General features: G+C 42.3%; 9 protein-coding genes across 9 annotated transcripts; 5 read left to right on the forward strand and 4 right to left on the reverse strand.

Annotated features, from left to right (window-relative positions):
- Positions 1-7,340: 7,340 nt before the first annotated feature.
- BYT42DRAFT_608695 (uncharacterized protein) lies at positions 7,341-8,744 on the forward strand. Its single transcript, XM_051571203.1, has 2 exons — positions 7,341-8,269; positions 8,342-8,744. Exons 1-2 carry the CDS (start codon positions 7,482-7,484, stop codon positions 8,640-8,642), a joined length of 1,089 nt encoding a protein of 362 aa, XP_051418720.1. The 5' UTR covers positions 7,341-7,481; the 3' UTR covers positions 8,643-8,744.
- A 405-nt stretch (positions 8,745-9,149) lies between these two features.
- Positions 9,150-11,525, forward strand: BYT42DRAFT_588967 (rab-GTPase-TBC domain-containing protein). The gene is made up of 7 exons (XM_051570314.1): positions 9,150-10,041; positions 10,115-10,272; positions 10,338-10,384; positions 10,470-11,051; positions 11,130-11,161; positions 11,224-11,329; positions 11,394-11,525. The coding sequence occupies exons 1-7, from the start codon at positions 9,254-9,256 to the stop codon at positions 11,502-11,504; spliced, it is 1,824 nt and encodes a 607-aa protein (XP_051418721.1). The 5' UTR covers positions 9,150-9,253; the 3' UTR covers positions 11,505-11,525.
- Positions 11,526-11,859: 334 nt separating this feature from the next.
- BYT42DRAFT_588986 (alkaline phosphatase) lies at positions 11,860-14,264 on the reverse strand. Its single transcript, XM_051570315.1, has 8 exons — positions 14,106-14,264; positions 13,937-14,042; positions 13,573-13,836; positions 13,116-13,510; positions 12,886-13,043; positions 12,421-12,823; positions 12,204-12,361; positions 11,860-12,142 (listed from the first exon to the last, which is right to left on the reverse strand). Exons 1-8 carry the CDS (start codon positions 14,205-14,207, stop codon positions 12,025-12,027), a joined length of 1,704 nt encoding a protein of 567 aa, XP_051418722.1. The 5' UTR covers positions 14,208-14,264; the 3' UTR covers positions 11,860-12,024.
- Positions 14,265-14,747: 483 nt separating this feature from the next.
- Positions 14,748-15,887, reverse strand: BYT42DRAFT_588988 (SUR7/PalI family-domain-containing protein). Its single transcript, XM_051570316.1, has 4 exons — positions 15,708-15,887; positions 15,566-15,633; positions 15,086-15,483; positions 14,748-15,010 (listed from the first exon to the last, which is right to left on the reverse strand). Exons 1-4 carry the CDS (start codon positions 15,863-15,865, stop codon positions 14,945-14,947), a joined length of 690 nt encoding a protein of 229 aa, XP_051418723.1. The 5' UTR covers positions 15,866-15,887; the 3' UTR covers positions 14,748-14,944.
- A 2,831-nt stretch (positions 15,888-18,718) lies between these two features.
- Positions 18,719-19,131, forward strand: BYT42DRAFT_618545 (DSS1/SEM1 family-domain-containing protein; the record flags this gene model as incomplete). Its single annotated transcript, XM_051572296.1, has 3 exons — positions 18,719-18,860; positions 18,933-19,029; positions 19,092-19,131. The coding sequence occupies 3 exons, from the start codon at positions 18,719-18,721 to the stop codon at positions 19,129-19,131; spliced, it is 279 nt and encodes a 92-aa protein (XP_051418724.1).
- Positions 19,132-20,085: 954 nt separating this feature from the next.
- On the forward strand, positions 20,086-21,068 carry BYT42DRAFT_588997 (uncharacterized protein). Its single transcript, XM_051570317.1, has 3 exons — positions 20,086-20,524; positions 20,601-20,856; positions 20,923-21,068. The coding sequence occupies exons 1-2, from the start codon at positions 20,228-20,230 to the stop codon at positions 20,784-20,786; spliced, it is 483 nt and encodes a 160-aa protein (XP_051418725.1). The 5' UTR covers positions 20,086-20,227; the 3' UTR covers positions 20,787-20,856; positions 20,923-21,068.
- A 1,062-nt stretch (positions 21,069-22,130) lies between these two features.
- BYT42DRAFT_505297 (DHHC palmitoyltransferase-domain-containing protein) lies at positions 22,131-23,199 on the reverse strand (the record flags this gene model as incomplete). The annotated part of the gene is made up of 4 exons (XM_051565017.1): positions 22,131-22,307; positions 22,368-22,559; positions 22,621-22,920; positions 22,978-23,199. 4 exons carry the CDS (start codon positions 23,197-23,199, stop codon positions 22,131-22,133), a joined length of 891 nt encoding a protein of 296 aa, XP_051418726.1.
- A 148-nt stretch (positions 23,200-23,347) lies between these two features.
- Positions 23,348-25,040, forward strand: BYT42DRAFT_154609 (CDC50/LEM3 family). The gene is made up of 6 exons (XM_051562305.1): positions 23,348-23,503; positions 23,576-23,709; positions 23,769-23,880; positions 23,948-24,268; positions 24,350-24,682; positions 24,774-25,040. Exons 1-6 carry the CDS (start codon positions 23,473-23,475, stop codon positions 24,938-24,940), a joined length of 1,098 nt encoding a protein of 365 aa, XP_051418727.1. The 5' UTR covers positions 23,348-23,472; the 3' UTR covers positions 24,941-25,040.
- BYT42DRAFT_154596 (Phosphomevalonate kinase) lies at positions 24,987-27,225 on the reverse strand. The gene is made up of 7 exons (XM_051562304.1): positions 26,712-27,225; positions 26,169-26,658; positions 26,059-26,114; positions 25,866-25,999; positions 25,669-25,808; positions 25,395-25,587; positions 24,987-25,322 (listed from the first exon to the last, which is right to left on the reverse strand). The coding sequence occupies exons 1-7, from the start codon at positions 26,948-26,950 to the stop codon at positions 25,141-25,143; spliced, it is 1,434 nt and encodes a 477-aa protein (XP_051418728.1). The 5' UTR covers positions 26,951-27,225; the 3' UTR covers positions 24,987-25,140.
- Between the last annotated feature and the right edge of the window lie 171 nt (positions 27,226-27,396).

A 27,396-nucleotide genomic window follows, 5' to 3' on the forward strand; every position in this document is an offset into this window, starting at 1 on the left:
TTTAAAACTTCATGTTGACATTGCATACAAGGAGCACTTGGCATTAGACGTCCCTCCTTATTCTTTCACCTGCTTAATGCACATAAGCCCATCTTTTTGTAACTATTGCCATAAGGCTCATTGACTGAACCATACAGGTTCCAACTTTTTTTTTTGTATTTATGAGGCATTTTTATCTTTTTCATACATTCGATAACATACTTGTACCTATTTATCTTTATCCTCATTACTAGGAAATACGATCATTCATATGTTCGCTTCATATTATTATGCTCACTCGGAAATATCCGATAGATTCAACTTGAAATAATGTTGAAGGGTCATATGTTATGTTGACAATAGAAGAGTCAAAATAAATTAACAGCATTCGAAAACAAAAGCCTCTTTGGAATTCGGCCAGTGGAAGGTTCACCAGAGAAGACAACATCAGTTGATTGCACAGTTCCCAATTGGGGCGTCAATGAGTATCATATTTGAATCTAAGAGTTAACAAGCTGTGCATCAATTTCTGGAAGCCGTCTGCCACTGGAGGTTATCTCTTACATTGAGCGACGTTTCATAACTAACTAGCCGTACACCCGCTGTGCAATGGATGCCGCCCTCTTACATTGAGCGACTTTCGTCAGACATAAAGCCTAACGCATACACGGCATAACCTGGGCGAGAACTCTTGACGGAACTTCGGTATATTAATGGCAACCTTATGGCATACGTTGCAACGTGATTTGTTTCTGAACACGCGCAGGGCAGCACTGGTTCCCCCCCTCAATTCCATCCCGCCCAGGCTATGATAGATCTAGAAAGATTTGTGGGTATGTTGGGTATTTAAAAAAAATGAGTTAGTAAGCTCTTCGATTGATTCAAATTTTCGTCAAGATATTTTACCTTTGTTATTTGAGTTTTCGATAGCCATTGATCGCTTGACATGACTTGGATTATATGATATTGAAAAAATTTTGAATTAGTATACGTTCATTACATCATAGCAAAGGAAAAGAAATTGGACTTGCCTTCGAACCAGATGGCGTACCGGAAAAAAAAAACGATGAATACGGACCGCCAGGTAAGCTTCTTCTTCGATGCGGGAAATAAAATTGCTTCCAGGGACAGTTAAGCGATGGATCAGTGGTGTCAGCTTGAGCAGGCGAAAAAATATTGACGTGGCCAGAAGTGACGGTAATTTCGAGTTGGATTCCAGATATCGAGAAACCCCCGAATAAAAAGAAAGAAAAAGAAATAAAGTACATGATGATAAAAAAACAATGGTCGCGTCAGTAAAAACCTCCTAGAAAACCCTGTGGGAAAAAAAAGAGGAAAAGACTGCGAAAAGAATATGTACATGAAATATAAAATACAAAATACAATAATCGGGAAGACAACTCGAATACCATATGATGAGAAGCAATCCAAAGGAGAGGAACATGAAGAGGACACGTAAGCGTTGCCGATTAAAAAGAGCACACCACCGACGATGGCCTTTGGCGTCATCCGATTTCGCCAGATGGATGGATGGATGGATGGATGGCGAGAGAAAGTCAACTGTAGTATCCAGAACTTGTCAGGCGAAAAGAAAACGGAAACCGGAAGCTGGAAGAAGGATGGAAGTAAAGGAGAGGTAAGTCTGTTTTGCCGGAGCAAAATCGATGGTAGACCACTCGACGCTTACCTTTTTGAGGATGTTAGTCGATTTAAATACACGGGATAAGAATGGTCTGGATGATGGATGCGGATGGAATCTTGATACAATGGTAGTGAGGGTTTATCAAGCAAACAGAAAGAGAGAGAGAAACTCAAAAGAAGAAAGATAAAATTGAAGACAAAAATATATGATTCTCCATGGATGAAACAATAGTCACCCCACTGATGCATGAATTCATAGATCGAAGCACGTCTGCTTATGTATTATTCGATTCATTGAAAATTGAAAGAGAATGAAAGGACATATATAGTATAACTGACAAAAAAAACAACAAATTGAATGATGCTACAGAAAGAACGCCAGTCGTATCATCAACCACTTTTCTTCAAAAAGAGCTCTACTCACATTTTTATTCGAAAAACGACGATACTCTGTTTGACCACAACTGGTGCAAACGGCATCTTGCTGCTGATTGTTTCGCCTATTATCGTGAAAGTGGGCAGCGAGGCATGGTTGAAAGATGAAAAAAAGGTTTAACAGGTCCTGATAACTTAGTGTAGATCATGTGATTGACAAAACCGCTAATTTCCCAAAGATTTTAATTATGTAGATTTTAGCGTATATAAAGGCATAACCTGGGTGAGAATCTTGACTGAACTTTGATATATTAATGCCGTGATCCAATGCAATATGACTTGTTTCATGCGCAACGCAGCACTTATTGGACCCCATCCATTTCATTCGCGTCAACTTAAAGCACGCCATTCTGTTTTTAAAGGCAAGTGACCCACTTTCTTTGGGTCTGAATATTTTTGTTGTATACTGATTCGATTCGATGTCATTATAGCCCAAACCATGTTAAACTAGCAATTAGTATCAAAAACTCAAATAGCAAAGTCGGTATATTCGAGAATCGAAGTGTTAATGCATCAAGCTTTTTACAAACAGTGTCTAGATCAACATAGAAAAAAAGAAGTCAGATAGGGTAAAGGTAAGGGTTTTCTCGGTGCGGAAATAAGAGCGTCTGCGGGGACAACTAAACTATGGGATATTGTGCGTCGCTGTGTGTCAGCTTGAGCAGGGATTATTATCGTGAAAAGTAACGGTCTTTCGAGCTGGCGTGTACAAATTCTGCTCATCCAATTCATCCAGCTCATCCGACTTCCAAGCTTCTCAAACGCAAATAATCATACTCAAAGGCTTTCACACGCTTGTACGAAAATCCAGCATGATTGCAGACTGGTTCCGCCCTGTTCGGTATCAAGAAACCCAAGTGGAGCGGAGGAATTCATTCCTAAGGAGGAAATAATCGATTTTACGCGAAAATAGAGAAGGTAAAACACCATCTCTTATGCTTACTAAATGGACTCCTACTAACAAATTAAACAGCGGTATTTTCTAGCGCAGCATTGCATTGAATATGGTGAAATTTTATTCGTCGCTTGGGCTCTGCTGGCAGATGCGCCAAAACTGATCTTTTGATGTCCTTATGGACAAGGACAAATTCCTGGAGAACGGGTGCCTGTCTGGCACATTTGCTTTTTCTTCCAGCTATGAATTCCCACCGACAAGTAAATGCGACGGATCGGCAGGATAGACCGATCGTCCAACGGTTGAAACTGCTTCTTCCACACCGAGACTCCTAGCTCGTTGAACGAATTTCGAGGGAAATGAGCCGGTTCAAACCATCGCACAAAAGCAAAATCATCTATTTGGTCTTCGCCCCCGTCAGTTGTTTGATACTGTGACGGAAATAGTATTGAACTTCACCTAGGCACAGTTCAAAGTTACCACCAGACGATCGAAAGTAGGCCTGGATAGGGCGTCCCCTTTCGGTTCTGCCAGACTCTTTACTCTTGTAGACTTGCCCAGAGATCGTCACACTATGAAACTTCTTGATGGCGTTCAAGACCATCGTCAACCGCATATTGTCAGTGTCGCCATGGGGCCGAATGTCCTCATAGAACTTCTCATAGTGGGGGTAGAGGCACATAGAGTGCCTGGGATTCATCGTGACAGTGTGGCTCAAAGCAGAAAGACAAACAGCAGAGGGGATAGACTCGTAGCCAACAATATAATCATCTGCATAGATGGCTTCTGCATACTTGATAAAATTGCAAGCGCCCACGAAATCGACTGCTGGGTGGAAGCTGGTAGTCAACTTGTCCAAAGACGGTACCAGTGTTCTTAGCACAGTAAGGGCAGTAGGATACGCTGCAAGAGGCTCGCAAAAGGTGTGCAGTGAATCAACTAAAGGGCAAGGTTAGCTTTCAAAAAAAAAGCAGCAATTGAATAGACGGACTGGTATACATACTGTGAGAGTGTTCAATAAATTTACGCATTAGGGTAACTTCGAAACCATCCTTGCTGTTGACCGCGAAGCTCTTGAGGAAGCCATTCAGGCGCTCGAACCCAAACAACCAAAAGGCGTACACCGGGCCAAAGTCCAGAACCGTCTCGCGGAGATGCATATGCAAATGCATGTTCGCTGTCACTTCTTCGCATTTGTAACGGCCTTCATACAACTCGCAAAATTGGCGAAGTGTTTCGTGAGCAGAATTCAGTTGCGATACGGTGATTGAAGGATTGCAAAGCAGTCGAATGGCGGGCCACGAATTTCATCCAAATCGACATATCCTCTCCAACGAGCTTCTCCTTCAGTAAAATTGGCGAAATGAAAACCCACGTTCGCAACTCGTCTGACGTCAACGTACTGCAACCAGACCTGATTTTTCCGCTAGGTAAATCATAGCCAGTTGGAAGCAGAGTTTCGGTCATCCGAGTGCTCATTTCTCGAAACTCTCTATCTCCCAGAACAAAGAAGCCATTGGAGCCACGTAATGTCTTCCACAAGTCGATACTGCGCTTGGAAGTGCCCGAGAACAGATTGTGCATGGGGTCGACAATGGTGCATCGGACAAGGTCCAGGTAAGGTAGACGGTATAGCTCCGAGCATCGCATGCCATGTTGTCTTTCGATAACCCGCCGTTCTTCCAGTGTGACCGCCGATCTCCAACGCTCCGCACATTGAACGTTTTCATGCCCATTGCGTTGCGGCCACTGCTCCACATCAACAAAGCCAGTGAAGTCTCGTCTTAGATGATTGCCCGGCAAAGCATCAAATCGGCGGTTACATTTGTAACACGCACGAAAAGAGCCAATACCTAATAAATAATGGATTGTATGAGCTTCTGTAAATAATGCACTCATTAAATTACACACCTGTAAATCCAGAGACTTTACGTGCTGCTGGTATATCGCAAGCGATCATCAGCAGAGCTGCGCGGATCCGTCCATCACCGAGAGCGACACCAGTGTAAAGGGATTCCAGTTCGTCAACGAGCGGTCGCAAATAATGATTCATTGCATTTTTTTTGGGCTTGTGACTCCCTGGAATAACGCCGACCAACAGCACATTTTCAGGCTTGAACCTTTCGGTGCGAGGAAGATTGTTAATTGCCAGGTAAATGGCGCCAACGGAATGCATGCGCCCAGTATCAAAGGGTTGGAACCAGTCAACATTCAACGTGAGAAGAAGTGAGCGACGATCCTGATTGAAAAAAATGCCATCTGCATCATTAAGTTCGTTCCACATGCATCCGTCGTAAACATCGTATAAATGGTACTCTTCATCTGCATCATGAAAGAATTAGTATGGAAAATTTTATGAATAATATAGATGAAAGAATTTCCTACCTGCATTGTGCAAAGCTTCAGCACGATGTCTCCAGACATTGATTGATGTCTCAAAATTGGGACGTTGAAACATAGTTGCCAAAGTGCTCACGACGGAATTATATGCGTATTCTTTGATAGGAACAACACGGTTTCCGGTTGTACGTTTGAAAAGTACGTTTCCACACGAAGGACGACGCGGAAATTCGCGGCGTTTGCAACGGAGCTGTTCAGTCGGATCGGCATATTCTTCAAGTCGATAATGATCAGACCGAGTGGTACAGTGACAGGACGGACAAACGACGAATCTGACAACGGCATCTCTGGCTGACATGCCAACGTGAATGCGAAGTGTCGAAATTTTTTTTGGCAAACGAAGAGAGAGAGACCCCGTTTCGAACAAGGCATTCGGGAATAGCATCAACGTCTCTGCTGCCGTCTCTGACAGGAAACGAAGCTGGAAGTAGACAATAAAAATTGCAACAGACCAGTAACGCAAGTCAGTAGAGTTGACGGTCACGGATTCATCACCATCCGAAATGATCTCTTTGTTTTGGAAGTAGTCATCGTCATCGCCGAATTCTTCCCACGAGGTCACCTCGGCGGTATCGACGATGTCTTCGGCGTCGAGAATATTACCGGTATCGTCCGCCGCTAAAACACCAAAGACGTTGTGGTCCGTCGTGTTTATAACATCACCTGAGATGACAACACTTTCGCCTTCATCATCGCCCATTTTAACATCAGAAACGTTCTCGAAAACGGGTCCTATAGCATTATACTTTTAAGCAACGGCCAAGGCTATTACTATTTTATTTTGCAGTACCTTGAACAGGAACCAAATGAAAGGCCCCCCGCTTGCGAACATGAGCACTTGATTGGTTGCGTGTCTGTTCCTTGTGGCGCAATTGTTTGGTGCAATGAACGCAGGGACGATCGACGTGGTTCATGTTGAATGCGATAATGTCAATATTGCGGAGATTTCAAACCAGCTTCGGAAATCGTGTAAAACGAAAAAACAGAGAGAATCCAAGGCGACAAATAAAAGATACCAAAAAATAACTTTTATTTTCTTAATTGCTTTGAAAAAGCAGTGGCTATGAAAAAATTTATGTGTGACATGGAGAAAGTCAGTGATTAGGTGCAGTGAATGAATCTCAGAGACATCCATAATTTTTTGTGTAACCATTGTTTTGAATGATGGTGGTATCGACCTAATTAAAGGGTAACATCGGTTGCTAGACCGTTTTATTGAACAAAGCAACATTTGCACCATCTCTCCTCCCATCTCACCAGTCCGACAAGCCTGTGTGCACTTAGCAAAAGTAAGGTGGAGACGTTGAGTCATTTGCCATTGGTTGCCCTCTTTTTTTTTTCTTTGTTGTTGCGCCAACCGTTGGGGGGGTGTTTATAACGTCCTGTTAGCCTAATTTACAACACCCCAGTACCCCAGCATCCCACTTCCTCCATTTTCCGAAGATTGATTTTACCCTCCTATGTTTCCCTCAGCCCTCATATCTCCAACCTTTAACAACACTACATATCTACATTCGTTAGGTAGAAATTGAGGCTTCGAATTCTCGAAATCGATTACATACTGCTTCTCAGGTCACACAATCGAACCGTTGCAAAATGTCGAAGCAGATTCCGAACGTTGGAATTTTTTTTCACGCAGCAATGCATGAGACTTATTCCTTTGACAGCAACATTAAGATATATAGTGTATACTTATTATTGAATCAATAGAAGAAAGAAGTAAAATAATAACCATCTCCAACAGTCAGTTTTGGAAGACCAGTCGATCAGTAACTTCTTATCACGTCAAATCTACGAATATTGGTGGCTCTTAATAGTTGTACAGCCAGTATTTTCGTTAACTACTGCCAACTTGCATATCGGAATGATTAAATGAAGTATTACTAGCATAAAGGATCGTGTCAAAATGAATCGTCTGACAGCTGATTTTCTTTTTGCATTGTTATTGCACAGAACACGCCGGTGTCCCGCACTCATTTTGTATATCCGCGTCAAGGGCCATTGTATGATTGGATGGATTTAAGCTCGACGGAACAGTTTCATCCGGATTATTGAGTCTCCCACAAAAAAAAGACAAAAAAATTACGCCTCTCTCTTTTAGTGGACCAAAAACGTCGTAACCAACAACAGAATGTCAAAGGTGTATACCCTTTCCGAAGTAGCAAAGCATGCTACGTGTGACTCTTGCTGGGTCATTTATAACGACAAAGTCTACGATGTCACGGAGTTTATGGCCGATCATCCTGGTGGAGATGATTTGATCTTGGATTATGCTGGCAAGGATGTCACTGCGGTGATGAAAGATGTGCTTGAACACGATCATTCCGAAGCCGCCTATGAAATTTTGGAGGATTATTGCATCGGTAGCATTGACAAGCTGAAAGCCGACAAAGAAATGGGCGCCTCTTTGCTTCATCGGCGTCGAATGCAATTGCTAGAGGAAGAAGAAGAAAGTAAGACGTATCATCAACAGGACTTTCATCCCTCCGAAACCGATGTCACCATGGACATTAAGCGCAACCAGTTCTTGGATCTGCGAAAAGCTTTGGTGCCACAAATGTTTCGAGCCAGATTTACCAAGGAATTCTATCTGGAGCAGGTCCACAAGCCACGCTATCTGTCCAAGCCTGCCATTTTCTTTGGTCATCCTTTGCTCGAACCGCTGAGTAAAACAGCATGGTATATGGTCCCTATTATCTGGTTACCGTACACTGGCTATCATTTGTGGAAATCGTTGGCCTTTTCAATGCCTGTCGCGACCGGCATGTCTTTCGCCCTTGGTGTGCTTATCTGGACCTTACTCGAATACGTCCTGCATCGCTTCCTGTTCCACTTGGATGACCTTCTACCTGATCACCAGATCGCTTTCTTATTGCATTTTACATTGCACGGCTTCCATCATTATTTGCCCATGGATAGGTAAATACTCTATATCGACGGCATGTTGACCATTTATTCAGTGGTTATTTACCTGATAACTGTTTATGATAGACTTCGTTTGGTTATGCCGCCAGCCTTGGCTTGCGTACTTGCTTACCCATTAGTGAGTCTCGGTCATTTTCTCTTTCCTCCTATGGTCGCCCACGGTGTCATTGCCGGTGGCTTCTTCGGTTATATCTTGTATGATATGACCCATTATTACCTCCATCATGCTAAAGTAATCAGTTTGCATTTCCGGGAGATGAAGAAATACCATATGGCCCATCATTACAAGAACTACGAAGATGGTTACGGTATCACCTCCAAGATTTGGGATTATTGCTTCGGCACAGTCCTCCGATACACGGCTTAGAATAACATGATCTGCATTAGTATTTGTCTCTTTTGTTTTTTTAATTACCTTATCTACTCCTATAATCTTCTTTTATTTTTTACTGTTCTCATTAAAAGCATGATGTATATCTATATGTAAAATGCTACTATATTCGATCTTTTACTGCACAAGGTCTACATGGTATCAACAGCTCGACCGTACCAACACAACCAACCTTTGGTAAAATAGTCCCACGCCTTTGTTAATTTGTCGTCTGACACGGGCATCCCCACAATGCGTCAATGTATTGTTGGTAATTTTGCAGACTGATATATGGTTTCAACGTCGACTTCCCCTTACAGTTAGACTTTTGATGATCGGTGAAAGGCCGAGATACGTTGTATTTTGATACCGGACCATTCCTTAATGATTAGGGTTACCCATGGGCCGAGTCCGGAAATTGCTCTTTAAAGTGGTAAGACACATTTTTCTGGTGACACAGAGGATCCAGGCCACTCATGGATTGAACAATGCCTGAAATAGGCAAATGACATTGAGGCGTCGAGTTTATTCAATCTCCCTTTGACAACGTCCGTTGGTTATTTGGCTCTTCTCATTTTGTCGGTTTGTTTTTGTTCTTTTAGCCATCCATGGAATCCACACTTCAGGTTCCAAATCTGAGGGCGAGCGCTTCACTGTCTTTGAGGAAAACGTCATCTTCCAGCGATTTTGTGTCATTACCACGATCACGAACGTCTTCTTTTGTCGGCTCTTATTATGCAGACTCGGTTCGTCGTCAGCGCTCAGACACCTTTATCCACGTTCAACAGGAAACTCGACGGAAAAGTCAAACCCCATCCCACCATCATAACAAGGTGCTTCCCCCATCTCAACTTTACTTGACCCATTCCCCTCAGTTGCTACCGTCGAAAGTGGATTCGGATTCTGAAACGGACGACGACGAGGACGAAGACAAATTCGTTCTGAATACCGATACCGATTACTCTACTGAAACAGGCGCTCTACTAGAGGGCGTGCTTATTCGACGAGCTGTAAGACCTTCTATCCAACGGCTACACGAGGAACAGGAGCGACTTTCAGCAAAGCGCACGTTGCTAAAGGATTCGAAGGATTCCGATGCACCGCCCGTTCGCTCGGAGGATCTCAGTAAACATGAATCTGACGAAAAGGATCCTGTCGTTCCTATTGGAGCTACTGTAAAAGAGAAGCTCGAGCGGAACAGGGGTAGTTATTGTCCCTGTGTACAACCTTATCATATTGGCAAAGACGACCACCAGGCTACCAAATCTCTTCCGAAATTCCATTTTCCCAAATCGTTTGGACATCGACAACACCATGTTAGCAAAACCGGTCTTTACGACGATGGATCCAGCACTGTCTACCCGCCTCCACCAAACAAGGACGACAAAATGGAAATGTATGCTGTTCGCTGATCTTTTGAGTCGGTATGAACATGATCTTGTGTTTGGCTGACCAATGTGCATTGTTAGCGATCGCTATGGGTTCAAAAAATCATCTCAGTGGCTCACGGCGCATGATCACCGAGAATTTGAAAAGCGTTATAATGTGATTTTGGAACGTCGATGGACAAAGTGGTTACAGTTACTGGAAGATAATGATTGGAAGTTGCCAGACAGACAATCAAAAGGTAAGCGCACAGAACAACCAGATCGCTTACTACGAGAACTCAAACGCTTTTCTTACTGCTTTGAGTAAGGAGATATATACGGAAAGGTGTTCCAGCTCAGCTCCGCGGACGTGTAAGTTTTGAAAGCAGAGAATGTCATCGATGTTGCTTGCAGTCAGGGTCTCACCCCTGATACGAAAAAAAAAAAAAAAATCCAGGTCTGGTTACATTACAGCGGTGCTCAAGCAAAGATGGATGCGAATCCTGGGGTCTATGACAAATTTGTGACGAAAGCAGGTGAAATGGGGGAAAAGAATGAATTTGCTGATATCATTGAACGCGATCTTCATCGAACGTTCCCAGAAAATGTAAACTTTGAAGCACAGATCGACACTGGAATTGAATTTGCCAATGTCGACCACGTGCCAGCGATCTCCGCTTTACGTCGTGTACTGGCGGCGTTTTCTATCTATTGCCCTTCGGTGGGCTATTGTCAATCTCTGAATTATATCGTAGGCATGTTACTTATTTTCATGAAAGAAGAAGAAGCTTTCTGGACTCTGGTGACTATTGTTCAAAACATATTACCAGCTGGGGTTTATGATATCACCATGGAAGGTTCCAATCTCGATCAGACCGTGCTAATGATGCTGTTATGGGAACGAATGCCCCACATATGGAACAAACTGTCCGACAAAAGCTTTTGGGAATCCGAAGCCGATGGTGTATCCATGCCCACCATTACCCTCGTTACAAGTCATTGGTTTTTGACTCTATTCATCAATATCTTGCCTACAGAGGTAAACAATAAAAGAAAATGCATATGACTATTCACGCCTTTCTTTACAAGTCATGTCTGACTTGGTTTTCTTTTCTAGTCAGTGCTTCGTGTGTGGGATTGTTTATTCTTGTAAGTCTCTTCTAAAAGAACCGTGGTTACTCGGTGGGGCGATATCTCATGCTTAATGGTAGTGAGGGTGCGAATGTACTGTTTCGTGTCGCTTTGGCGATTTTCAAAATGTCTGAGAACGTTGTCTTGGCACTAGACGACCCTTTGGAGATTTTTCAGGTCATACAGGTAAATCACTCACAATCATTTCGCATCCAGCAAAGCTGGATCGTTGATTATCTCGTTATTGTAGAATGTCCCCAAAAGAATGATCAATTGCCAACTCGTCATGGAGGTAGACATTTGTGTGACGCGCCAACGAGTGTTTTTCACCAGGAAAATTTACCATTTGTGCTGTACTTAGAATACCTTTCGTCGGTACAGCTCATTAACAGATATAAGCAATGAAGATCTGGAAAGACGACGTGAGCTTTGCCGGGAACGACGACGACACCGACGTATGCAGAATACACCCACAGCGATGCCGCCTGCGGTGCCGGAAACCAGTAAAAGCCAGTCATGGAAACGCAAAACCACTGGCACCAAAGTTCGAATGGTAGCAGGCTTCAAATTACACCATAAGCACGATATATAATAGACCAACGATACCATTCTACATTAGCATTAGCATACACTAATTTTCAACTGCTCAAACGACCTCCAAGAGAGACATGCATTTCGATCATCAAAAATATTTGTCATTCATAAAATCATCAGCCCTTCGTTTTTAAAAATCCTCATGCATCTACAGCGCGCCGTTGAGTCACGTATCCCGTATAATCGGGATGCTCTGGCCCGTCAATGTGCGATGAATGGATGAAACATAAAAAGTAAAGAAAACCGAAGTATCAATGAGCGCTCGGTATTCGCTGTCAAAATTTTTTTTATGCGAATGATAAATGATGTAATAACTGGGGGTGATGGAGGTAATGGTCCAAGTGCTCATTGTACTTTAGTTTCTCTCGGTCATCAAGCTGGGTGAGATGAAACGATGGATTGTTACTGTATTGGATTGAGTTAGATCGTATCATAAAAGAGGTCAATGTCGGCTATTGGCTCGTACCTGTTGAGTTTTTTGGTCAAGTCTTGGAGATCTAGGTCAAGCTTGTCGGCGATAAAGTTTCCGATATAGGTGTTTTCGAGATTTCCATGCAACGCTTCAGAACCTCGACCGTATGCATACAGATTAACATCGACGGCACTGTGACCATGCGTTGCCCACTAAGAAGTAGTCATTTTCTTAGTACAGATATTTTACAGTGGGAAGTCCGATGCCATACCCCTAACTGAGCTCGGACAGACACCATATCTGCGAGGTATTGATCTAGAGATTTGGTGGACTTTTGTTTCATTAGAGTTTGCATTTCCTGTTCGGTAAAGTCATCAATGCCAAGTTCAGTGCGAAGGATCGATTGCAAATATTGACGGTCGTCCAACTTTCGTTCACGCATGATCTGTTCAGCCAGAGCGATCGAAGACTGCTTGACGCGGGTGAGTACATCCGGATACCAGAGATACTTTGGATATTTCGGTGAAACTTGTCTAGCCAATGATAGTCCACCCGTTTCGTGATCGCTGGTAGAAATCAGCATTGTATCCGGGTGCTCATCGACAAACTGTTTTACGAGTTGAATCACGTTTTGATATTCGAGAATATCGTGTAAATGAGTGGCAGCATCGTTTCTAGTTGATGTAATTTAGCAACCAAATATTGAAGATGTACTAAACAAGAATTAGGAGCTTACGAGTGTGCAGCCATATCTATTCGACTGCCTTCGATCATCAAAAAAAATCCAGTATCCGATCCTTTGGTGGCATCTGATAATATTTTCAGCGCTTTATCTGACATTTCTGTCAAGCTTGGTTCCTCTTCTGATTTGCGATCTATTTCATATGACATGTGCTGCATGCAAACCAATGCGGATGAGCTTTTCTCGAAATAGAATACAGCGCGACAATATTGATATATGTATACCTCTGAACTGAAGAGAGCCATGGTTGGTAATATATCACCCGAAGTGGGCAACTGATCGAATGCTGTACGGTTAGAGTGCAATACTGTTTTCCAGCCGTACTTTTGTTGCGCTTCAGTCAGCAAGTCACGCCCGTCGCTCCGACAACCTTGCCTGTTTTTAGGTAAAAACTGGCACACGCCACCTCCGAACATGAGATCCACACTGCGTCCTAACGGGTTTTCTCCAAGCTGTTGTAGTGCGATGGCGTTTTCGTCATCACGATCTTTCACATGTGCCGAAAACGAGGCGGGTGTAGCGTGAGTAATACGTGATGTTGCTACTAGTCCGGTTTTCATATTATGGCGATGTTTCGCTGACTCTAACAAGGTGCCACAAGGCTGTCCCTGCGGATCCACTATAGTTTTTACGATTGATCGTCGTTACACAGGTCTATTAATTTTAGCTTGGTGTACTAACCTCCCACGGCTCCATTGTATGTTTTGATACCACAACTATATGCGGTAGCTCCAGCAGCGCTATCTGTTACTAGCGTACTGCTACTGCGTGTACGAGATTGGCCAACGTGAATAGTGTCCAGTGGTAAAGGGTGATCGTATGTGAGATTGTTGACGTATTGATAGTATGTCCTGGCAAAAGAGACCGATGCAGGTCCTAATCCATCGCTGATCATCATAATAATATTACGTGGCCTGTAGATGTTGCGCTTGCGTTCTTTCCACGCTAACATGAAATATAAACATAAAAGTTGCATAAGGGTGCCATAGTCAGTTAACAATTCTGGTTGCTTTAATTTCATTTTGTTTCATGATCGTCATCCTACCACTCATATTCATGGGTGTGGCCATGGCAGCGACAGTAATACTTATGAGCACCACTGCGCATATAACACTTGCTAATACAAGCCGGTTGTAAATGCATGCGTTTATCTTTTGAACGTCTTATAAGTGAATCTTTGCAGTTATAGAAAAGCAGTATAGGAGATCGCTTACGATATTCCTTGGTCTTTGTTGTGGAGGCAAACCGATGGATTCTTCCTCATTGTCATCATATTGTGTCTCTTCATGTATATCTTTCAGAAGTGGTTCGCTCATATGGAATACAGGTACCACAAAAAAAAAAGATGAGAAGTGAGAAAAGATAGAAAAAAGAAGCAAGGACTTGGCAAAAAAGCACCTCCCCAAATTTTTGGCTTTTATTGGGCCAATCAGGGTTCAGTGAATGCCCAATCTATTTACATGCATCGGAGGCTTCGCACATGCGTCGAAAGGATCGATTAACAACACAAACTGCCAGTTAAGGAAAGATTGTTGACTAAAGCCAATCAATAAGCCTCTTTTAAAGAAAAGATGTTTTTCTCATATTTGATTAGTTGTGTCGACAAATTCACTGAAACTGGTGGTACTACGGTTGTTTGTTGTCATATCAGTTTTAAAGAATGACCATGTAAAAGATGACAGATATCAGTCGACTGACAACCTTCCTTATTCAAATTTTCTTGTATAAATCAGGATATGATCATTCATCTGGAAGATTATATAAGAAATAGTAAAGTCACTGGCAGGCTATCGGACAGGTTATTGCTTCGAGTTCGAATCGCTATAGTCTCTGCAAGTTAAGGACCGATCATTAGTAGAACACGAAAATTTGATGTTATTGTATGAATCATTACATTCCTTTTCTATTGTCATAATTGTCATAAAATAAAATACAGAAGAAGCAAGTGAGGAAATAAGCAGTTTGATAAAATAAAAAATAAAAACAATGTGTGAATAGAAAAGCAGAGTCGGCTATTGACCAATAATTAATGTCATGCATGTGATAAAACCCCTTAACGTGTGCCGCGCCAAAGTAAGAAAGGAAGCAGTAATGGAAGACATCCGCGAGCGGGAGAAGGCTTGTGATGGGCGCAAAATAGTGAGCCATTCAAACTTTTGTGTCGATATTCTTTTTTTTTTCAAAAAATCCTTACCTTCTCATCGCCATCGGCCACTTTTCGTCTAGGTCCGAAACAACAAGTAACACAGTACCAGAAAGACGATATCAGCAATCCTCCCATTGCACCGACGGTCATCCACATTGCCGGTCCAGGAAACCCAGAAGCACTTCGATCTGACCCCTTGGCGGAATTAATTCCTCGAATAGAGATAACAAGCACTATAATAAGCACCACCAGCATTACAAGGAAAGCGATAAACATGGCAAAAGATGCGAGTAAATCCGAGGTTCGTCGAAAATGGGTCGTTATTGTAATGGCCAAAGCCAGTAACGTAAGTCCAAACACCACCCAGTAAAGAATAAAATTGGTGAGAAATACTTTATCCATGCCTTCCAGGCCCTGGATTAATCGATCAAGTCCTTCAGCTTCCGCTAGAGTCCAGCAAAAAAATAACAGCATTAATTTGGCACATTTCCGACAAGCAGCTGAGACCCAAACGGAAGTTGTACTTACTCCAAACAAATGCAGGCTTTGGTGTGCTACAATGTGTAACTGCACCATCCTTTCCTATGCAGTAATTCCTAAAATTGAACAAGGCAAAACAATGTAAGGATCCTGTGGTTTATATGCTTGCAGTAAAATAAACTGCACTTGCCATAACCCGAATTGAATGAATCGATCAGACAACGTTAAGCGTGCAAAATACAGGTCCCGCAGCAAAACGACATTATAAGTATTTCCAAGCAACGTGAATACTTCCAAGGCCAAAGCTGCAAAAGTGAAGAATGTAGCAATGTACGCAAAAACAGCCATGGTTAAATCGTTGAAAGATAACGAGAGAAGATTGTTCGATCTAGGTTAACGTAACCCGGTCTATATATATAAGCGACTTTGATTTCCGTTCCATGACTTGGGTCGTAACAGTCGAGTCACCATAACAAGCGTTAACCCAAAATAGCAGTAAAGAAACAATAGGCGGCTTTTGTCTTTTTGTATGATTCCACGCAATCCGTCAATCAAACCGCTCCCATTTCTAACTTTAATCATGAAAACTGTAAATCTGCAACAAAAAGAGCGCCCTTAATTAAGAAAGTCACATTGCCTCTTTGGGATTTTCTAATCGAAAAATAGCATGTTGTTGGGTCTTTATTGCCTGTTTGGGGTCATTGACACACACTGTAAAAATAGTCTGTGACATTGCCTTTTTTGGGACCATTGCCACATACTGTTTCGTAAAAAAGCAATCTACCCCAAAAAGGGACGTTGCCACACACTGTCCGACAGTATATAAAAGAGAAAGACTGTTATAATTTTCAATTTAGTTATATCCTGCCACGACAAAAAATTATTAATAGTATGCCTTGCCGTTCCTGTGAAAGTACTATCGGTCCAGCCACCTTGATTATCCGCTCAATAATTATTTATACAAAACCGGCACGTCCTAAAACTTCGGGTTTGAAAGAAGAGCCTTCATCAACAGACGCTGTCAATGCTGCTGCACGGACCCTTACAGATTTACGAGCTCACTTTGAAAGGAAAAGTAGCTTTTTATGCTTTTTGTTTACCAAAGAATCGACAAATGATCGACAGAATCTTTTGTGACTCAACAAAAAAAAACGGAATTTTTCTCATTCAATTTTTCTTCGAACATTTTGGGTCTTCGGCTATCAAAACTTGAATATGGTTGGATGTTGACGTATGAAGAATCGATAGGGGAGAGCTTTTCAAAAAGCTATGAACATCTTTTTTTGTATGATACTCGAACAGAACTATCAGATCAGTGACTCATATATCATAAAAGCAAAACGGGCGAACCTGGCCTTACAAAAAAAAACCATGTGTTTGTCGTTGAACGGATGTAGTCCACATGTGAAATGGCAGCTGCATAGAATCAATAAAGGACGACCTATGCAAAGATCTGATGTAATATATGCCTACACATTCATAATTTTATAGTCACTTGTCATCCGTAATCACTCCAATTTTAAAGTTTAATAGAGCGTTACTGTGTCTGCATTGTAAATAGTAAAGCACCGACTGATAAAACATATGTCCGCCATTGAAAGATGAGGCACTGATTGATAAATCATACTATATGTCTGTTTGTGAATAGCGAAGTGCCGACTGATAATTCATATAACTGTTTGTGAATAATGAAGCGTCGACTGATAAATCATATACCTGATTATAAAATGACTTTATATTTTCAATGTGTAGGCATACAGTACACTTCAACCCTTCAACCCACAAACCGACCGATAATCCCGCTAAAGACAAAAGGACTCGAAATTGCGGCCAGTCCGCGGCTCCTCTTTGTCCGAAGCCACCGTATGTATTGTTCTTGCTGAGGATAGTTCCCTCTTCTTCGAAGGGACGACCTTACCCCTCTTTTTAAAAACCTCAGCCATGTATTATATGCTGAGAAAAATTTTCACCACCCCGCACATCCGGTAATACAGTCTGTTCTGATATTTTGAGCATGCTGCTGATAATGAGCGATTTTTAGGTTTAGGAGCTGCAGAGGCTTCTCCCGATGGGGGAGACGGACCTGTTGCTTGCTAGTGATAGCGTAAGTATGACAGAAACTTTCACTCAGAAATAAAAACTGACAAGCATCTGTAGGTTTGGTAAGTGATGATGGCGGATCCTTATTCAAATGCCATATTCATCAAGACGACACTGTTTACATGTGCTTACGCTTCTTTCTAGTCTACCAAAAATAAACAACCCAAGCATTCGGACTTTCTTTGCCTCTGTTAAAGCGTACACTTCGATTTGCTGACCGACATCCATGTTCGACGTTACCAGACCAGGATTCAACGGTTCAGGCCGATGATGCCCCATCATATAATCTCATGATCTTATCAAGAGAGAGGGCTAAGGACATGCCGCAACCGCTGTCAAGTATTAGCTGATAGATTAACACAAGAATAAGTGAAATACATGACCAAAAGAAGGCGACAGGGTGGAGTTTGTTGTATTTTTTTTTCGGTTCGAGCATTGACAATTGCTTCGCTCATCTTTATACTTTGCTGGAATGGGGACTATTTCTGGATACTGACGCGCACAAGGACATATCGTTGAGTGGTATCGCTGGGATAGAGATAATGAGACAGATCTTTTGGCTGGTAACAGTACGTTGTTGCATAAATGGTACTCGTCATCAAGAATATTCCATCAAGTGATCAAGCTGTATCCCTTTGAAATAAAGTAAAAGCTGGCGTCAAACTTTAGCTATTAATCTTCCATTATCTGACTCATTTTTTCCTACAAAAGCTGGGTCGAATTAAAGCTGTAAAAGTGTCTTATGCTTTACAAAGATAACCCATTATAAGGATTTGTAAAGAACCCGAGGAACGGATTCTGCGTAACCACTGACGATTCATCCTTTGTCTTTGCCGCAGTAATTTGCGTCTGTTCTAACTTGACCATTAGCGCCAAATTTATTAGATATAGTTTATTTATTTGATAGCACTGGGATTCGTTTGGGTGTTGAAGTTCAGCAGTGGCAAGTCAAGTTTGTGCCAAATGCGTTTGGGGTTTTTGTATTCCGCCCAACTGCATCAACTCACGTGACCATTACGTCGGAGCCAGTCACTCAGGTCAACTGCTGTTGACGCGTTGCAGCTTTCCGACCACTTTCTTATTACGAATAACACTCCTCTCATGTCATCCATCGCATCTCAACAGCAGCAGCAGCAGCAGCAGCAGCAGCAGCAACATCAACAGCAAAATCCTCAATCCAAGAACTTACCCCAGTTAGGGCTTCTGGAGGAAGACGATGAATTTGAAGAATTTGCCGCTGAAGGTAACCTTTTCCTGAATCCACTTACTTGCGATAATTTTGCTGATCGTATGCTTTATTTGCTTTTTCTTGTAGATTGGGCCGACGCCGACGAGGATAAAGAAGATGCCCACTTTTGGGAAGATAACTGGGACGACGACGATGTTGAAGACGACTTTTCAAAACAGTTACGGTAAGGCGACATTTGTTTAATCTACGTTCTTCATAGTCTCCTGTACTTATCGCAAAGTTCAGAGCTGAATTAGAAAAGACATCCTCGGCCATGAAAATGTAAAAAACCGTTACCCATTGTACTTCTTTTCTCTGTTTGTTAATTCAAGACTTATCGCAATCATAAAAACGACGATCATTCAATTCTTTACGTCAAATGGCTGTCTCGAGCTTTCTGGTATTGTTTTTGGCGGAGAAACTCTCGACTGTATAGTAAAAAAGCAATGATTCAAAGGCAGCAATTGAATGAGACGAGTAAATCAACGATGAACAGAAAAGAAGGTTGGCAGCCTAGTCGAACGCAAGTGACTGAGAAAGTGATCGAATGGTTATCAACAGCGACCTTTTTACTCGATTGTCATGTTCTGTGGGGGGAATATTTACGGGAAAGCTATGCTTGTAATCTGAACCAATGTCTATCTTTTTGTGATTTTCTGAAAAGACAGACCGTGTGACTCTTTGATCCTGGTGACCGATGTTGAAACTCCATCTGTTTGAAGGCTTCTCACTCAACAATCAGTGTGCTAGCGTTCTCAAGATATACTCTTATGTGAGAAATCAATTAGTATGTCACTGAGGCCGAATTGTAGGTTATATTGAAAGCTGGGGAACATGGTTTGACTTAATCAGCTTGGAAAAAAAAAAAAAAAAAAAGAACTGCAGAATCCCAAGAACATGAGATTTAGCTACAGTATGGGATTCCTTATAATCTACAGTTCCGGAAATTTGCGGTATGGATGAGAAGGAAGGAAAGGTGAAAGGTGGAGATGATAGAGCTTGAGATTGTACTGCTTGGAAGTATTATATGGAAGGGATGACCCCATATTTATCGCTTCAGTATTGCTCAATCGAAGAAACATCAACAAGCAATATCATTGGCTGCGGTGGAACGGTCTTCATCACATTATTTGCGAACCTGACAATTTCGGTCTTTTGTGTAACCGAGTCATGCAACTGGCGGAGAGGGCATGAGAAAATGCCCAATGTTGAGCACTCCCTTTTTAGGGGAGGAACACTGCCCCCCCTTTTTTTTTCTCGTTTCTTTATTCTCCCTCCCAATCGTGCTGCATTTTATTTTTTATTTTTTGATAACACCTATTTTTTTTTCTATTCCCGTAAAAAACCTATCCTGGTTTTTATTCTTCTTTCTAAAATAAGCAATGCAGTCATCCAACTATTACCCACAGCCGCCGCCAGCTGTACTTTTAGCCCAGCAGCAGCAGCTTCAACAACCGTTACAGATAAGATACACTTCCTCTGGAAGCAATAACAGCGGGAGGTCACCTGAAATGATCATGGATAATCCCACCGAAAACGATATTGAGGATGACTCGGATGAGACTGACAAGAAACCCGGTAAAAGAACGGGACGTCGCAAGATCAAGATTGAATTTATCGAAGACAAAACTCGCAGACACATTACCTTTTCAAAAAGAAAAGCGGGTATTATGAAAAAGGTAATTGCACAAGATGGTTCCTGGTCAAAGTGAGGTTTGAAGTCAATGACTAATGTCGGTGTGGAATTGGCTGTAGGCGTATGAGCTGAGTACGTTAACAGGCACTCAAGTGCTGTTACTCGTTGTCTCGGAAACGGGTTTGGTCTATACGTTTACAACACCTAAGCTGCAACCATTGGTTACTAAACCGGAGGGCAAAAATCTTATTCAAAGTTGTTTGAACGCGCCCGACAGTCAGGAAGCCTCGGCCGAGGTAGGATAAACTCTTTTTCGCTTCTCGTCTTATCCCTCCTACCCTATGCTCGTGTCTTCTTCTTTTTCTTTATATGTGTGTGTGTATCTGTACGAAAATTTTGCACCTTTGTTGCTGTTGTTGACTTGCGTTGTTTTACTTGCAGAATCCCAACGAACATTATACCGATCAATCACGCTCGAGGAGGAAAATGCACTAAGTAGTAAAAAGCTACCTTTATCATTCTCGTCTTTGGTCCCCTCTTTTATGTTTATGTAATAACCCACGCAAAAAAAAATATCTCATACCTCTGACTGAAAAAGAAAGGAAAAAAAAATATGTATAAAATGGCTAAAAGTGGAGACAGCGTTGCCACAGGTGAAAAAAGAATTCTGATATTTCAGTACTTTCGTCTCTATGTGTTTGGTTGCTTTAAATCTCATTATCATTTGTACCTTCCCTAGCACGCATACTATATAACATGATCTAGTATGACAGACTGTGAGGCTGAAATAAAAGTAATTTTTGATAACCTTAGCTTCATGAGTGAAGGGAGACAGAAAATCCTGTAACTTAGAAATAATGAATGACGCGTTGATTTTCTCTTTTATGACAAACAGCCTGCCGTTTCCACCTAAAACAATCATGGTGTCGATTTAACGGTGCATTTACACGGATGTTGCAGTTTTACAATAATTATGGATAATGAATCCCGAACCAATGAACTATACGTTCGCCTCGTACAAAAGCCATCCACCGGATTCATCCTATCGTGAAATACGACACATAACAAAAGCTAACCTTGCAACAGAAAGATAGGAATACATGTGTAATATAAATTACTTTCCAGCTATTTACGACGGTGAAGTCATATTTCCTTGAGTGCATGATGTAGTATGCAGTTGCTCTTAGTCTTCTTTCGTTTCTTTCGGTGAAATGCCATTCGATATGCGGGGTATCAAGTTGGATAAGGGTACAATATCCTCATCGTCAGATTGTGCTTCAGCGGGATCTTGTGAAGACCCCTCCCACTGTGACCATCGATTGGGTGTGTCAAACTGATCCCCGTATCGTCGATCGGTCATCATGAGTCGTTGCATGCTTCCTTCCTCATCAGTAAGAGAGTATTCTTCTTCGCTGTCGGTCATAAAACTGCCAGAATCATAATAATCCTCCGAGTCTATTGCATTGTCAGGCACGTTGACTGAAAGCTCCTTGAGCTGATGTTCTTCAGCCTGAAGGTCATGTTCAAAGTCATCCCGTAGACGTGCTTGATATTGGCGTTTATACTTTGAAGAAAAGATGGACGGGCGAAGATCATCAGGATCGCGAGGTGGCCAGAAGTAAGGCAATCTTGGATCTACCTCACATAGGTTAAAACTCACGCTTGCCAGAGGCGTATGACCATACTACATCCTTACCGACGCACGGACGAATAGGAAAAGATAAACCATCACCAGGCATGGGTCGTGGCCACAGCCACAACATTGGATTGTTGCCTAGCACGGCGCACAAGTTTTTGTAAATGCTAATATCGAAAGGATATTCGACCTAGAAACACACGGCATCAAAAGAACGGTTCTAAAAGATTCTCATTAAGCCTAAACTCACTGGTGGTATTTTGCCTCGTCGGATCAGCTTCTCTACTTTGCTTCGCTCCCAACTTTCAATGGTGGATTGGTTCCTTGCCATGCAATAGAGATGATACATCGATAGAATGCCCACACAGAAAAGTACGACAAACGCTAGTACAAAATTCACTACCATGAAGGCCACTTCCAATGTACTCGGTTCGGCGTCAAACTATCACACTTGTCAGTCAGTAAGTAATTATTGTAACAATAGAAGCCCAACAACGGCGTACCTGAAAATGTCGAATGGCATCCATAATGCTGCGTACTCTCCATATCAAAAGTACAACCACATAAAAGCAAGCGAAATTCACATAAAATACAAATCGCATAAAGTGACCATAATTCGCATAACCAACGCAATTATTTATCCACGGGCAATGATGATCCATTTTCAGGACGCAACGGCGACAGTACCGGCAATGGTGGGCTCTTGGCGGTTTGTGAATATTACAGCTCTTGCAGAAACGGGGACCTGTAATTCCCTCCGAGGGATTGGTCTTGGTTGTAATCAATAGAGATGATGGTGGTTCCTAAGATGCTAGCCTTAATGATTACGCATACAAAACATAGTTGTGCATAGAATATACCCAATCTGCCGGAATTCTCCCGGGATCCGTAGTTACTGCCAAATAGTAGTTGTAGTATACCATCAGAACGAGCAGATTCAAAGGGGTTAGAACTTTGACCGTTGCTAAAGACCATCCTCCGAGAGCAGGTGCGAAAACAAAGAATTGGGAAGAATAAGCTATTGTCGTAATGAGAAGACAAACGCCGACGACAAAGACTCGCCCTGGAATCGCTTCGAGCATGGAAGTTCTCACTGACTGAAAATAACTTGCTGTGGTTTTCTTTTTTTTATATAATTTTTAACGGGAATACAATAGAAAGAGATACTTTTTTCTTCCTTAACCACACTTCTGGAGAATAAAGAAAAATTACGCTTCCCTTTTCACACACTTTTTTTTTTTTTTGGTCCCTTGGCTCTTTTTTGGTCCTCCGCTTTTCACTTTCAAGCCCGTCTGATCTTTTTCTATTGTCGCTTTTGTGCTGCTTGTTATCTGTTTCCTTGCTTTTGCTTTTGCATGTCCGAATTAAAGAGTAGAAAGCCTGCTAGTATGTATTTTTGCTGTAACTACTGGGTGCAACTGTCTAATGAACATCTGTATTGGGATTGCCATCTAATAGATACTGCGTTTAAGCAGCAGCGCCTTAAGGCTTGGCAACCGCTGCTTACTCCTAAAACGGTGCTACCTACCCTATTTGCGGCAGGCATCATATTTGCACCGTTAGGCGGTCTATTTCTATATGAGAGCGACACGGTAAGCATTCTCTCTACATCCTGCATTGAGGCCCATTGACTAATCCAATTCATGGCAAGGTGAACGAAATTATCATTGATTACACAGGATGCATCGATCACACAGGCACTACCCCAGCGACACTTGATGATAAGTTTTACAGCTATAAATTCACATCTGAAAACACAACAGGTTAATGTTTAGACTATCATCCCATTCCATGCCTGCTGCCAACTGATTTATGCTCCTGCCAAACTAGTTATTCGAGCACCAACCTATCAACTCACCAACTCCACAACGTATCTTAACAATCAGACATTACCCAATGGCGAAACCGTTCCACGATGCATCATTCAGTTTTCTATTCCCATGCCGATGAATGCCCCCATCTACCTCTATTACAAGCTTACCAATTTTTATCAAAATCACCGTAAATACGTCAAGAGTCTCAGCTACAATCAGTTGCATGGTGATATGATGACTCAAGTCGATGCGAACTCGTCTTGCTATCCTGTCGGCGTCGATCCGGCAGGCAAAATATTCTATCCTTGCGGTCTCATAGCAAACTCCATGTTCAATGGTACATATCTATTAACTTGTGGGGAAACAACTGATATATTCATCATCCATTCATTCATTTTTTGAAATGTTTTTTTTTCAGATTCTTTCACTGGTCTCAAGCTACTGAACCCTCGAGGTGGCGATGGCGATGATATTCCTTATGCTTTTAGCGAAAAGGGTATCGCTTGGCCATCGGATCGGTCGCGCTTTGGAAAGACTTCTTTACCGCTTGATCAAATTGTCCCGCCACCCAACTGGGTCAAACGGTATCCTAACGGTGTTTATTCCGCTGATAATATATTTAATCCACAAGAAGACGAACACTTTCAAGTGTGGATGAGAATCAGCTGGTTCCCCACTTTCAGAAAATTATACTCCAAATATGAAGGCGAAACCATGCAGGCTGGAACCTATGAGATTCAAGTAGACATGAGTAAGTTACATATTTTGACTTTTTTCTTTGGTGAAATTTTAGGCCATGCCGTGGCAATAGCAATTACTGATGGATTGATTGAATTCTTTAGATTACGATATCAGAGCCTATGGGGGTACAAAATCAATTGTTATTACCGGCACTTCATTCCTCGGTAATCGTAATCCATTTATGGGACTATCCTACATTATTATGGGTTGTATTTGTGCTCTTTTAGGAGTAGTGTTTCTGGGATGGCACTTTTTCAGACCAAGGTAAAATCAATCATTGATATGTATTCTACTCCAGAAACAAAACCTGATGATCAAGTTATTTGGATTAGAAAACTCGGTGATCATGATCGTTTATCCTGGAATCAATCTTCAGCAATCGGACGCTAGAAACGCCATTTTTGTCATTCATCTCTTTATATTCCTCCTGTATGGTTTAAATATATTCTTCATTTACTGTGCACCGCCTCATGCAAACACCTTGGCTAGTTTGGGAACGGAAGTGGTATCAACAGTTTGGATGCCGCGAGAATCAGCTTCACAAAGAAGTGGGCACACGTTAAGTTCCTGCCACGTTTCCCATAATTTGTATACGCTTTCTTTCGCCTTCTCGGATAAAACAATGCAGAAAATAGCATCGAAGCCGCCAGCTAGGGCAATTTTGTTTCCAAAAATGAGAAAACCAAAGCAGTAACAAGATAATATCATTTCAGAAGGCTTACCTCCGGGAACGCCTGCCATAACCACGCCTTCTAGCTTCATGCAAGCATCCAAAAGACGCGTCTGTTCGGCCGGCTCGATAGGTACGTCGGATAATGTACTCATGGTTTGCAATAGGCTACGCACACGGCCAAAGTCCTTTGCCAAATTGGCCAATTTTTGAACTACGGCATTGCTGCTTGCTTGGTCGTTCCACTATATAAAGTATTCACCGTTATCACGCGCATCCAAATAACGAAATTTATAGAGAAGGATACTAAGCTTTCTTGCTCTTACCTGTGATGCCTTTGTTTGAGCGCAAATTTCCAGAGCCTTTTCATAAGTGGCAGGGTCCTCGGCGTACGCTTTTTCCATATCTCTGAAATGCTCTTCGACCTTGTCATTGAAAAATCCGAGTTCATCCCACAAAGCGATGGCTATTGATCCCATTAGGAGCACTGCATCAATGCATCTCTACCTTGATACACACTCACCTTCGTCGGCTTTGGCCTTTCGCCATGCCAGCACTTTGCTTACCAATGTGGGTGTATGACTTCCTGCATCAATATCTGCCAGCATCAACTCTAAGCCGCAAGGTAGTGTAAAAGGCGCGACTAGATTATCCCACCTATATTTGAAATTGCATTTAGTGGATTCTCATTTCGTTTGTCTAGAAATATCCCATACTCTTTGTTGTGTGCGTCAAGTGCTTGCAACAGCGCTGAAGGATCGACATCGTCTTTCTATACAAGACCCGCTCAATTGCCATATCCACATCATCTCAGAAATTGATTTACCATGATTGGGGATAATATAGCTGGGTTAAATCGACGATAACGGTGACTCCCCCAAACTGCAGCAGACACATCGAATCCGCTACCCACTTTACCCTGAGCAAAACAATGGACGTATTGTGCAACGTTATGAATAAGAACTCGATCGTCTTCATAGTCCAGACTTTCCACGGCTTTAAAATGGGCGAACAGAGCCGCCACAAGCGACGTTGTCAATGCAGCCGAGCTGCCTAATCCCGTTTTATGCACTGTCGCCAGCGTGGCCTGGGTATGACAAAACGGAGGTAAGGAGGCCAGGGCTTCGGCGGTAGTGGGAAGCTGTTTCGCCTTTAACTGAGGTCTTTGAGAATAAAAATCGTTGTCTCCTACGATGCTGACATCGAGTCCGGTTTCCATCACCTTGTTGAAGATTTCCGATTCAATCCTTTGCTGAATAATCATAAGAGCAAAACGAAGGCAAGTTTCAACAAACTTGTTCTGGGACTCGGTTGGTCTGTGGCACGAATAAGTACCAGGAACGCTTCGTTGTTTGACCAGGATACTTACAACGACGCAAAGACAAGCTCCTCATCTACGGCTTGTGCGGAATAAGCCCAAGAAGCAGCATCAAATTGAGGCGAAGACACGCGAATGATGTGAGGGTCGCCTTTGGCGGCACGAATGCCGGTATAGAACCGAGCCGATGTGCCTACAACAAGGCCGGAAAAACATTGCTCGAGAACCAAGTAGCCGCCAGCCAGCAATACTTTTCCAGGAGCCGATGCAACGGTATATGCAGATGCCATAATAAGAAGAAAAAGAGTCAGGCCATTCAATTCCAGGAGACATCATCTTGAAGTATAAGATCCACAGTCACGATACTCCCTGTGTGCAGTGCACTTCACGCCGCCCATCGTCGGCTCCTGAAAATGAACATCAGGCTTTAGCAATGCTTGCCTCAACGAAGATTGAAACTACGTATGTAAACCGTAAAGTTTCTTTCTAAATTTGGGTGTCAACTTTGCAAACTAAGTGATAGGCTGATTGTCAACGAGGGTCAAAAAAGCGGGAATTCTAGATTAAGAAAGGGCAGCGCCGAAAAACGATCTATTCTTTCTTCTTTTTCTGTTCGCTCTCTGTCTTCGGGTTTTTTCCTTCCTTTTCAGCCATTTGACTGGATTGTAATTGCTTTATTTCATCTTAGGCAGGTGAGAACATTGATATCATATAATGATGCGTCCCTTATTACCCG

Source organism: Radiomyces spectabilis (genome assembly GCF_025331425.1).
Source record: "Radiomyces spectabilis strain NRRL 2753 chromosome Unknown BYT42scaffold_17, whole genome shotgun sequence".
Classification (NCBI taxonomy): domain Eukaryota; kingdom Fungi; phylum Mucoromycota; class Mucoromycetes; order Mucorales; family Radiomycetaceae; genus Radiomyces; species Radiomyces spectabilis.

Bases quoted from the DNA above. Each gene is read 5' to 3' on its own strand.
- BYT42DRAFT_588997 (XM_051570317.1), top strand. From the start codon at position 20,228: ATGCAGTCATCCAACTATTACCCACAGCCGCCGCCAGCTGTACTTTTA. The intron at 20,525-20,600 runs GTAATTGCACAA...AATTGGCTGTAG, and splicing joins AAGCGGGTATTATGAAAAAG to GCGTATGAGCTGAGTACGTT.
- BYT42DRAFT_588967 (XM_051570314.1), top strand. From the start codon at position 9,254: ATGGAATCCACACTTCAGGTTCCAAATCTGAGGGCGAGCGCTTCACTG. The intron at 11,052-11,129 runs GTAAACAATAAA...TTTCTTTTCTAG, and splicing joins TCAATATCTTGCCTACAGAG to TCAGTGCTTCGTGTGTGGGA. The intron at 11,162-11,223 runs GTAAGTCTCTTC...GCTTAATGGTAG, and splicing joins GTGTGGGATTGTTTATTCTT to TGAGGGTGCGAATGTACTGT.
- BYT42DRAFT_588988 (XM_051570316.1), bottom strand. From the start codon at position 15,865: ATGGCTGTTTTTGCGTACATTGCTACATTCTTCACTTTTGCAGCTTTG. The intron at 15,634-15,707 runs GCAAGTGCAGTT...GTTCAATTTTAG, and splicing joins TTCATTCAATTCGGGTTATG to GAATTACTGCATAGGAAAGG. The intron at 15,011-15,085 runs GTAAGGATTTTT...GCCCATCACAAG, and splicing joins TGGCCGATGGCGATGAGAAG to CCTTCTCCCGCTCGCGGATG.
- BYT42DRAFT_608695 (XM_051571203.1), top strand. From the start codon at position 7,482: ATGTCAAAGGTGTATACCCTTTCCGAAGTAGCAAAGCATGCTACGTGT. The intron at 8,270-8,341 runs GTAAATACTCTA...TGTTTATGATAG, and splicing joins CATTATTTGCCCATGGATAG to ACTTCGTTTGGTTATGCCGC.
- BYT42DRAFT_154609 (XM_051562305.1), top strand. From the start codon at position 23,473: ATGTCCGAATTAAAGAGTAGAAAGCCTGCTA. The intron at 23,504-23,575 runs GTATGTATTTTT...GCCATCTAATAG, and splicing joins AAAGAGTAGAAAGCCTGCTA to ATACTGCGTTTAAGCAGCAG. The intron at 24,269-24,349 runs GTACATATCTAT...TTTTTTTTTCAG, and splicing joins AGCAAACTCCATGTTCAATG to ATTCTTTCACTGGTCTCAAG.
- BYT42DRAFT_154596 (XM_051562304.1), bottom strand. From the start codon at position 26,950: ATGGCATCTGCATATACCGTTGCATCGGCTCCTGGAAAAGTATTGCTG. The intron at 26,659-26,711 runs GTAAGTATCCTG...TTCGTGCCACAG, and splicing joins GAGCTTGTCTTTGCGTCGTT to ACCAACCGAGTCCCAGAACA. The intron at 25,588-25,668 runs GTAAGAGCAAGA...TACTTTATATAG, and splicing joins CTCAAACAAAGGCATCACAG to TGGAACGACCAAGCAAGCAG.
- BYT42DRAFT_588986 (XM_051570315.1), bottom strand. From the start codon at position 14,207: ATGAGCGAACCACTTCTGAAAGATATACATGAAGAGACACAATATGAT. The intron at 13,511-13,572 runs GTTAGTACACCA...TAAAAACTATAG, and splicing joins ATACAATGGAGCCGTGGGAG to TGGATCCGCAGGGACAGCCT. The intron at 12,362-12,420 runs GTATGGCATCGG...ACTACTTCTTAG, and splicing joins CTGTCCGAGCTCAGTTAGGG to TGGGCAACGCATGGTCACAG.